The 11,787-nt window shown below is 44.7% G+C and overlaps 1 protein-coding gene across 2 annotated transcripts in view; it reads left to right on the forward strand.

Moving 5' to 3' along the window:
* The window catches only part of LOC306924094 (matrix metalloproteinase-14-like), a 28,495-nt gene extending 17,256 nt beyond the window's left edge, over positions 1–11,239 (forward strand). For both annotated transcript variants that reach the window (XM_079502436.1, XM_079502437.1), the window contains 5 exons: positions 3,002–3,471; positions 6,077–6,215; positions 7,936–8,086; positions 8,388–8,503; positions 10,073–11,239. In XM_079502436.1, the coding sequence (XP_079358562.1) occupies positions 3,002–3,471; positions 6,077–6,215; positions 7,936–8,086; positions 8,388–8,503; positions 10,073–10,590 (1,394 nt within the window). In that variant the 3' untranslated portion in view covers positions 10,591–11,239. The remainder of the gene's footprint in view (positions 1–3,001; positions 3,472–6,076; positions 6,216–7,935; positions 8,087–8,387; positions 8,504–10,072) is intronic.
* Positions 11,240–11,787: the final 548 nt, after the last annotated feature.

The raw sequence follows: 11,787 nt of genomic DNA on the forward strand, positions 1-11,787 counted from the left end.
AGGGTTAATTCCACCCGACAGCCATGATATGTATAATGACATACATGTCACCATAGTGATGTCACTCTGTCTTCTGGTGAATAGATGGCATTGTGGATTAACACAGATGACATTGTACTGCGTGCCGCTCTTTAGCGCACGTGCACGCGTGTGTGTGTGTGTGTGTGTGTGTGTGTGTGTGTGTGTGTGTGTGTGTGTGTGTGTGTGTGTGTGTGTGTGTGTGTGTGTGTGTGTGTGTGTGTGTGTGTGTGTGTGTGTGTGTGTGTGTGTGTGTGCGTGGTTGTTCTGAACTCTGTTTATCTCGTCATTAATCTTATATCTAGCAGATTGTTTTCAAGGTCCATTTATTTCCATTGAATGTTCCTCCAGTCTTTATTACTTTATAGTTTTTAATCAGCTTTTTGTGTTGTCCTGGTAAAATTGTCTGATAATACTTATGATGCAGAACAATCTGATTTATTTTGGAATATGACTATGCTTATAGTTCACTGCAGAACTTATATTTTATGCAAACGTACTGTATATCTTACAAACTGTTTTTTTACGTTTTTTTCATATTACACAATATGTCAAACAGCACTTTTAGGATCACTAAACAATTACAAATTATAACTTAAATTAGTTACTGCTGTGGGAGGTGTGGGATGACACAGATGACTTTGAGACTAGAAGATTAACAGTCAAATAAGTATATCCTTTTTAACCATTTTCAGATATCTTTGTCCTCAGCAGTCTTTCTCAAAGTGGGCCCCGTCCGGGGACCCCCAGGGGTCCTTGATGGGGTTCCCCAGCAAAAATATGTTGCCTCATTTTCAACCTCATCTTCATATTAATGTGGTCTCACTCTGTATCTCAGAGGTATAGGGCTGTGGACGTTCCATTGTATTGTTGCTGCTTGTAGACATATCATTTTTTTTAAATATTCTTTGACAAAATGGACATCTTTTTCAAATGGGGGGTCCACGGTCAAATATGTATCGATGTGGGGGGGTATGTATCATGAAAAGGTTTCATGTAGAGGTCTAGAGTGGTTTGTGTTGGCTCTGAGGTCTAGTGATTGATGTCTGTATTACATAACTGTGTTATGTTCTCTTAGCGACCAGCAGGGCTCCCATCCCCAAGCAACACTGAATGGAAAATCACACGCACGCACGCACGCACGCACGCACGCACGCACGCACGCACGCACGCACGCACGCACGCACGCACGCACGCACGCACGCACGCACGCACGCACGCACGCACACACGCACACACGCACACACACACACACACACACACACACACACACACACACACACACACACACACACACACACACACACACACACACACACACACACACACACACACACACACACACACACACACACACACACACACACACAGAGAGAGAGAGAGAGAGACTGGGACAGGAAGAGAATGACAAAGCCAGGAACAAGAAAAGTGGCAGAATGGCTGTGCTCAGCGCCATGCCAGGGGGGAATTCACATCACAGAGGGTCTAGAGGTGTGCATAGTTGAGCCACAGCACCCTCTGGTGGAAAGAGAGGGACATTAGGACAAGACAAGACAGACATAATTATGTTGTTAACGTATTGTTTTTCTTTGTTCTTGTGTCGTGGTATCATTGTTGTTTGTGTAATCTCTATAGCAAAAGGCTGATGCACACATCAAAAGGCTGGTGACAGGTGCGTAGGGCAATAGAGTAATGAAAAGGTTATCTTGGAAAGACAAAGAATGGTCGCTTAATTGTCTGTTCTGATGAAGGTCTAAGCGACCGAAACGTCAAACTAATAAAGAGCAAAAAATTTTTGGCAAGTGTCTGACAGTGTCTTTCAAAGATACTCTTTTCATTTGTGTAATCTCGACATCATTTACATGATGGTCTCCCTCAATTATCTCTCAGAGAATTTAAATATAGGTTGAATGAATTATAATAGTTTTCCACTCAGTGCCTCAGGGCACCTCTACTCATTCCTCCTCCGTTTACAGCAACCTTAGACAGAAGATTCAAATAAATGGATATCTTCATTAGAGCACCGACCGATTGCAGATGTGGGGTTCAGATTTTGGAGAGTCCTAGACCATAGACATATATAAATCAGAATCAGAATCACTTTATTTGTCATTTTCCTATGTAGGCCTACTTGCATACAAAATAAATACCGTTTCCCCTCAGTTATCCAGCAAGGGCGATACCGACCGCCACGTCGGACTACCGACCGTCGGACTTACCGACCGCCGCGTCGGACTTACCGACCACCGCGTCGGACTACCGACTGACGCGGCGGTCGGGTGAAATGGATTTCGCCCTCCCTCCAGTTATTGGCAGTGCAACATAAAACATAGAGCCTATTTAAAAAACATATAAGCTAAAAACTAAAACAAAACATGGACAAATTTAAAAAGAGCCCCAGTATGTATGATGACTAGATGGCTCAAGGCGGAGTCTCCGACGGAGTTTACCCGGCGGCCATTTTGCTGCGGTGCTACAGTACAGTATGTTCTATGGCAGCTCAAACAAAAATAGTCATAACTCGCTCAAATCTTGACGGATTTACAAACGGTTTAGTTTATTAAAAACGTTATCAACGTGGCTAGAATGCTTAATGTTATTTTTTATATGAACGTCATATAAAAGCATATAAGTATGCTGACGTCTCTGCCGTTTATAACAAACCAAAAGTGGTCACTTGTCCAAGACCACAGTTATTTCCGATGTTTTGGCGTTTGATACTTTGTCAAAATGTGAGAAAATTTGAGAAACTTGATTTGATTAAAAAGTTAGTCTATTTATACAGTGACCAAGCAAACAAGTAAATAATGATCGGCTAATTGCCGATACGTTGTAAAAAGTCAAATAATGTCCATGTATGGGCCAAACCGATACATGAGTCAGGCTCTAGAAGTTACTGTTCCTACCTGCCAAACCGACACATGAGTCAGGCTCTAAGTTACTGTTCCTTCCTGTCATTCTAACCACGTCTCGTCTCCCCCAGGCTCTCCTCTTCCCACCGACATCCCGCCCACCTCGGCTCCAAGCCCCACCTCCGACGGCGACTCTCACAGCCACTCCCCGACGTCTCCCCCGCCTCCCGAACGAGACCCCACCCCCCCTCAGGCTCCGACTGATGATGACCCACCCGATACCCCCCCGCCGCCGCGTCCCACCGCCCTCGACCCCCCGGACCCTCCCCGGGAGCCCGGCGACCCCAGTCTGCCCTCTGCGCTCCCGCCCACCCCCAGTCCCCCCACCGACCCCCAGCCTGATCCAGAGCCCGTCACGCCTACCATGAGACGGCCGACCCCTCCTCCTCCGCCCCCCCGGCCCCCCAAACAGCCGGACCACCAGCCCCCTCCTCCTCCGCCCCCCCGGCCTCCCAAACAGCCGGACCACCAGGTTCCTGACATCTGCGATGGAGACTTTGACACGGTCACGGTGTTGAGAGGAGAGATGTTTGTTTTTAAGGTGAGAGACTGAGCCAGCTAGCATGCAGGCATACGTGAGAATGGAATCCAAAGATCATATTGGTTGCTGTCGGGCACAAACTTTGTATTTCCATATTTCAACTTTTGATGTTTTCTTAGTGTGTTTTTTTATCGTGAATAAATGCCCCACTTCGTCGTACAACAGTGGGACACTGCCAGAGTTATAAATAATAGAGACGTCGCCATATTTCTCCTCCCATCCACTTGCATTGAGAAGCGAGAGCCCGCTGCTTTAACCCACTCAGGACGGGAACCCCTTTTGGTGTTTAAAGCATTATGTTATACTTTAGCTATTGAAAAATAGCAGATCTACAAGCTCATAGCGCGGCACCGAGTGCCGCGCTACAAGCTTGTAGATTTGCTATTTTCAAAAAAAAAAAATTACATATAATTTTGGGGGTCCTTTACATGAAATAGTTTGATTTGTAGAATTTGTAGAATCTGGTCTCAGATCTTAATGGGTTTAGAGGGAGTGTTTGTCCGTGAGCTCCTGGTTCTCGGTGGTGATGGACCTCCTTGCCAATGAATCGTTTCTGAAAACTGTTCAGAAGTACATCCACCCAGCGCATGGGGCATTTTCACCCCTTCTTCCGGGTTGGAACAGAGTGCATTCTGGGATGCATTTAGGCCATGCATGAACACGCTGTGCCAAAAACATGAACGAGTACCGCACGCGAGTGCGAACGAGTCATGAACGAACGCCGCCGCCGTTGTTGTGTATTGGCTCGGCCGCCTCGGCGCGTTTAGGTGATTGGCCCAAATGCCGCTCGAGCTGCAGTACCTACTTTCGGCCACCATGTCCATTCCGCTTCAGTATTTCCTCTCTGTGACGTCTCTATGGACGAACTGAACTCTATGGGCAACATAAAAGCAGCATTATGCAACACGTTCTAAGCTTGTAGATCGGCAATTTCCGCTGTTTCTGAGAATGTTTGAAGCTGACATTGTCACATTGAAGGTGATTTATTTGAAGAGACTTCTATATCACAAGTCTTGGACTCAGCAGAGGTACAGTATCACACTATGTAGCGGCAAAATCAGCAGCTGGTGAGACAAGGGTCAAGGTTCTTTTATTTAATCTCTGGGAAGAAATCTGTCTTGGAGACGAGGACCAGCTGCACACAGTACAAAACAATACGTTTTGTATAATAGACCCGTGGGTCGCGTCCCGTGCGCCCTTGAGCACAGCATGAAGCCGCTCGAGTATATCTGACTGAACTATCTCCGCAAGCTACGTATCATTAGATTACGTGGCGGCCAGCAACAATGAATATGTTACATAATATTTTGGATGATGAAGCATACAGGATGTAACTCAATTAATATCACGGCTTTTGTCAGCAGGGCAATGAGCGCACCTGTCTCTCATTAGAATCACTTTGAAGATCAGAATGAGCTTAACCCATTCTGACCTGAGATCAGATTCTAAAAATGTCTTCTACATCCTGACAGTTTTCTGAAAAAGCTATGTTTCTATGTCAGTCGTTCTTCGATTTTTCAAAAATAGCTAAAGCATGACATAATGCTAACACCAAAAGGGGTTCCCGCCCAAAATGGGTTAACACTGCTGCTAGTTGGAAAAAGGTAGAATGACTCCTGTTCTTGATGCTGATACCAATGCTACTTTCTGTAGAGGCTACGCTACAATATAAGATTTCAGAATTATTGTTTATCATTGTACGTAACAATTTATCAACAATAACCTTTACATAAGTAAGAAGTACATTCAGCAGGAACAATGTGTTTTGAAACTGAAGTGTATTGTAGTGTACGGTCAAATTATATGTTAAATGCAGTCTTGTCCCCCATTTTCCATGTTCTAAAGCCTAAAATAGCAGATTTACAAGCTCCCAACGTGTCGCATCACAATGCATTATGAGCTTGTAGATGTTTGGTTTGTTTGGTGTTTTTCGCTATTTTCAGTATTTTCGGTTTGTGATTGATGTATTATTTTATTTTCCTGAACCGATAAGGTCGCAATCATTCCAAAACAGTGTGTATTCATGCGCCTCTCCACCAGGCTCTCATTGACTTCAATGCATTCCATCAAACTTCTGGCTCCCAGTGCCTGATGGTGTCTGCCAGCTGGCCCTGTCTCACCAAGAATATGATCATATCATATCCTTCTTCTTGGCCCCAGGCAGGAAAAATGAATGGAACCTTTTGTTACAATTCAGGATGATAAAGTTAAGCCACAGGAAAGAGGCTCCATAATAAAGTGAAATAAATAGGTGCGACGAAGGAAAGCAAAACTGAAAGAGAATCCACTGTGGTGCATCCGGCATGCCAAGCACCTCTATACAGTTCAGTATACGAACACAAGACACAAAGGGAGGGGGATCTTTAATTGTCACTACAGATACTCTTACGGACCTGTCAGTAGGGGAAAGTTGAACGGGAGGAGTTGGACGGAGGCCCTACATCCTCCCGGTCAGGGCTCCTTCCTTGGAAGTTGAGCCAGTAGGTTACTTACAACGGCAGTGACAGCAGTGGGAGAAATTATAACGGAAAATATAAAAGAAGGGAAACATAATAATGAAGAGAAGCCACACCATTGTAATGTTGCATTGTGTGTTTTGTTGCAGGGTGGCTGGTTCTGGCGGGTGCGTAGGAACCGGGTCTTGGACAACTACCCCATGCCCATATCTGTGTTCTGGATCGGCCTGCCCAGCGACATCGACGCAGCCTATGAACGTCACGATGGAAAATTTGTCTTCTTCAAAGGTTTGTACATACACGCCATTTTATTTGAACCTTTAACGAACCTTTAACTGACTTTAACCCATTCAGGACGGGAACCCCTTTTGGTGGTTTAAGCATTATGTTATACTTTAGCTATTGAAAAATAGCAGATCTACATGCTCATAGCGCGGCACCGAGTGCTGCGCTACAAGCTTGTAGATCCACTATTTTTGAATCATGAATCATCATTTTGAAATTTTCTATTATTATTATTTTTTTTTACATTTTCGGGCCCGGTAGTGCGTAATGTGTGTGCTAATTAGTAAGGCCAGGTGGGGTCTTTGTAGATCTGCTATTTTCTACAAGTGTAAAATCAGTCATTACGACGGCATCAAGGCCTGCCAAAACACATTTTAGTCAACTAAATCAACTGTAGATTTAGTCGACTAAAATCATATGAAATTTAGTCGACTAAACACTAAAACATTCCAGGTGGCCTGGGCCGTGGCTCAGCGGTCCAGGCACCTTGGCTGGTAATCCAGTCTGGCATTGTGCCGCGGGTTCGACTCCCGATCCCGACGGCCTTTACTGCATGTCACCCCCCCATCTCTCTCCCCATTTCCTGTCAGCCTACTGTCTGTCCCTCCATAAAAAATATAAAATAAAGGCGAAAGCCACAAAAAAAAACATAAAAAAAAAAAAAAACATTCCAGGTGACTCAAATGTGACTAAATCTAAATGAAAACTATTCAAGAGACTAAAACTAAAATCAAAATGTGCTGTCAAAATCAACACTGCTGAGACACACATGTCTTAAGAACCTGCTGTTGGATGAAGGATATTGCATCGCAGTGCTTTCACTTTCACCATGACATACTGTGATATTGATTTAATGCTTTTTGGCCACGGATCCATTTCTTTTGGTACGTCGCCTCTTTTCCTATTTTCACGCTGTTAGACGATGCATTCGTCAAGCAAGGAATCTGTCATTTTAGAATGTTGGGGTCATCTGTTCAAGAAGCCTTTCAGTGCAGAGTCAGTGCAGAGTCGCAGCTGCGTCGTTTGCACCAGCTGGGAGAGAGGAGGAGAAATACTGACTGATAGTTTTGGCTGTCATGTTGGAAAGTGCCTCGAAAGTCTGTCCAACAGGGTCAGGGGACAATTATTTCCACATATAGAACTTTCGGAAAATAAGTGTTGTACCTCCAGTTAGCTTATGCTCCAGTCTCTCCTCTGCCTTTTCCTACTGGGAATTAGAGTCGCGTTGAATATATCGGCTTGGTCAAAATGTCGGGCCTTATTTGACTTTTTGGTATGTGCCATTATTACAGTATGTGTCCACCACTTACATGGCATCCCTTTTTTAGGGGCCAAAAGTATCAACCGTTTTAATTTAAAAAAGAGGGCAACACTATGGTACTCTACTTGAGTCTAGTAGAGCCTACCGATTTTGCCAATATATCGACTGTGAGTGGTAGATGAGTTGTTTGAACCTTTTGAGAAGATTTTGGTCAAAACATGGCTAATCTGTGTTCTAGGCCATCGAACCCACAAATCTGAGCACTTTGGAGAAAGGTGGAGAAATCTTTGTTTTACATCCACCCCGTCTCATCAGTCATCTATCTCTCTCTCTCTCTCCCTCTCTCTCTCTCTCTCTCTCTCTCTCTCTCTCTCTCTCTCTCTCTCTCTCTCCTCTCTCTCTCTCTCTCTCTCTCTCTCTCTCTCTCTCTCTCTCTGCCCTCTCTCTCTCCCTCTCTATCAGATGACAGGTACTGGTTGTTCAGGGAGGCTGACGTGGTACCTGGGTACCCTCAGCCTTTAGAGGAATACGGCAGGGGAGTTCCTGCGGACCGCATCGACACCGCCATCTGGTGGGAGCCCAACGGATTCACCTACTTCTTCAGAGGAGACAGGTACGTAACAGACGCACGTACACACACACACACACACACACACACACACACACACACGCACACACACACACACACACACACACACACACACACAGTATACCACAAAGTACCACTCAAATGTTGTTCTGTCGTTGAATTTGTAATAGGTGGTTTCATTCTCTGTGGGTGCCTGCGTACATCAATTCATTATTAATGTGAGTAAAATTAACCCCCCCACCACCCTCTCTCTCTCTCTCTCTCTCTCTCTCTCTCTCTCTCTCTCTCTCTCTCTCTCTCTCTCTCTCTCTCTGTGTGTGTGTAGGTACTGGCGCTACAGTGAGGAGAGTAGGAGTACTGACCCAGACTTCCCCAAACCCATCAGCAGATGGGGAGGGATCCCATCCTCACCAAATGGAGCCTTCCTCAGTGACGATGGAGGTGAGGAACTAAATACATGTACTACTCAAGTACCCGCGCTGTACAAGCTCAATGACACGTTTTGAGCTTGTAAATCTGCTATTTTCACTATTATTTTTTAAATTCTTTGGATTCACTGATAGCAATTCACTGATAATAAAAAAAGGAAACATACTTTTCAACTGATTTTGAAAGCAAGTAGTCCAGAACCTTAATGCAAGTACAAATGTGACTTTCACTTGAGTTGAGTAATATCTGACCGGGGGTATCTATACTTTGACTGAAGTGCACTATGACTCACTATATACTTGACATTACTGCAGAGCATTTTACTATGACTCACTATATACTTGACATTACTGCAGAGCATTTTACTATGACTCACAATATACTTGACATTACTGCAGAGCATTTTACTATGACTCACAATATACTTGACATTACTGCAGAGCATTTTACTATGACTCACTATATACTTGACATTACTGCAGAGCATTTTACTATGACTCACTATATACTTGACATTACTGCAGAGCATGTTACTATGACTCACTATATACTTGACATTACTGCAGAGCATGTTACTATGACTCACTATATACTTGACATTACTGCAGAGCATTTTACTATGACTCACTATATACTTGACATTACTGCAGAGCATTTTACTATGACTCACTATATACTTGACATTACTGCAGAGCATTTTACTATGACTCACTATATACTTGACATTACTGCAGAGCATTTTACTATGACTCACTATATACTTGACATTACTGCAGAGCATTTTACAAAACAGGATATGTTTTCAGCTCCAAGCCCAAAGGAGGAGTATTTTGGAGTCTGCCCGGGACCAAACCTTACAAAAATACATTATGAATTAATCAGGGGAATATGAGAGAGAAACCATTGGAATGTGAGCTCCAGTTTGGAGATTGGAAAACTACAGTACATTCCTGGCAGAGGCTCTCTAATCCGCGGCCGACATCGCATCTCCACCCAAATTAAGCAAGTCTCTCCGCTATAGCTTGGCTTTCATTCTCCACCCAAATGATGTCTCCGCTAAGTCTGTTTGGAATGTAGACCATGGGCTGCCGCATTTTAAAAATGTGTCAAATTGGGAGAGAGTGTGCACATACAGTAAGCAATGGCATGTGTGTGGAAACTGGGGGTTACGAATGTAACCAAAGTTCTATAACAGCGAGCAAGGCTGCTCACGTATGGAGTTTGCGCATCCTGGCGTGAACACAAGCGGAGCAGTCTAGCTGTCAGTGTGAGATATGATGCTCATTGGCCTGGTGGTTAGTGAGGTTAGCTACACGCACGCACGCACGCACGCACGCACGCACGCACGCACGCACGCACGCACGCACACACACACACACACACACACACACACACACAATCTTCTGGTCTATATGGTGCTCAGTTTTCTCAGTTTTCAAGTGAAATGGTTCATGGCCTTAAACTCTATATATTTGGTGGGGGTCTGTATTTGGCTCTCAGAGATATGTATACTTGTCCTAGCTTTCCCCTCAATCGAATGCATTTAAAAATATATATATGTTTTGTTTTTGCCCGTTGCAGCCTACACCTACTTCTACAAAGGCAGCAATTACTGGAGGTTCGATAACAGCCGGACCAAAGCGGATAAGGGCTACCCTCGTTCCATCCTCAAGGACTTCATGGGCTGCCAGGGGCTCCGCGACCCCGCGCCGGACCCCGACCCCGTCGACACAGACACTACAGACATAGACGGAGACAGGCCGCCGCCACCGACGGTCCCCTCGGACAGAGACCCCCCCGACCCGGACGAGGACGACTACGACAACCACGTCCCGGACGCGGCGGCACCGCCGCCGCCACCGGACACGGACACGGACACGGACATGGACACGGACCAGGACACGGACCAGGTCAACGTGGTGGTACGGGTGGCCCCAGAGAACGACTCCAAGGTCATGACCCTGGTGATGGTGACTGCTCCTCTGGTGCTGGTCTTGTGCATCCTGGTGCTGGTGTACGCCATCCTCAGGACGCTGAACCGGAAGGAGACGCCCCGGGCCCTGGTGCACTGCAAGCGCTCGCTGCAGGACTGGGTATGATGAGGATGATGCACCACCAACTGCAATTTACTTACCACTTAGAGATGGAGTGCCGTGATTTTTTTCTACCCTAAAACATGATCGTCAGGCATTATTATTATATAAGGAGGGAGATTTTTTCTCTTTTTTTTTTTCTCAAAAAAGTGTACAGTATTTGTTAAAATGTCGTTTTCATGTGGACACGCCCACCAGTTCATTAAGTATGCCTGGTTTGCCTGGTGATGTTTGGTGATCCACCTGAACTGAAGACGCGCCAACAGCTGTATGATAAAGGGGGAGTGGTTAGGGGAGGGGATGACATTGTGATGTCACTATATCACAGTTTTTTTTTCCATTGGCACGTTTGACTGTCAAGGTTTCAGCCTCCAGGAAGAAACCCTAAATACAAAGGGAAGACATAATTGCAGATTGCACATAACAACCACACCAGGTGGTCTAATGAAGTACTGTCACCTCATAAACACATGAAAAACTAGAAAAAATACATAAATCACGGCACTCCATCTTTAATATATTATGACCTGTGGCCGATTCTACAAACACCTTCTAAAAGTTTTCTGGAAAAACTTTTAAAAATATTAAAACAAAATATTGCTATATATCGTAATTATGTTGCTCTGTTGGCTGGAAACCTCACGTGTCCAAAACGTTTCAGGATTTAAAAAAAAAAGCAAAAGTACTTTTGATGCTTTCGTGTGACGCTGTAGTATGCTCAAATAGGACATTAACCCATTCAATCAGGACGGGAACCCCTTTTGGTGTTTTAAGCATTATGTTATACTTTAGCTATTGCAAAATAGCAGATCTACAAGCTCATGCTGCGCTATGAGCTTGTGGATCTGCTATTTTTGAAATGTGGCGCAAATCATTGAATATATTTCCGAGAGTTTTTAACTCAAATCTTTGCTTCTGGGTGGGGGTCCCTGGAACAACATATTTTCAGATGGGGGTCGGCGGCCAAATACATGTATTTCTGGAGGTCCTTGACATGAAATAGTTAGAGAACCACTGACATAGAACCATAGGTTTTTCAGAAAACTGTCAGGATTTAGAAGGCATTTGTAGAATATTGTTCTCAGGTCTATCTAAATGGGTTAACACCCTGTAGCAGCGGTTGTCAACACCCTTAGTAGAGAGATCCCCCCCGGGGGGGACAACGGTCAACTAAGGCAGGGGTTCTCAACGTTTTTGGCCGGG

This window comes from Electrona antarctica (genome assembly GCF_951216825.1).
Source record: "Electrona antarctica genome assembly, chromosome: 5".
In the NCBI taxonomy this organism is placed as follows: domain Eukaryota; kingdom Metazoa; phylum Chordata; class Actinopteri; order Myctophiformes; family Myctophidae; genus Electrona; species Electrona antarctica.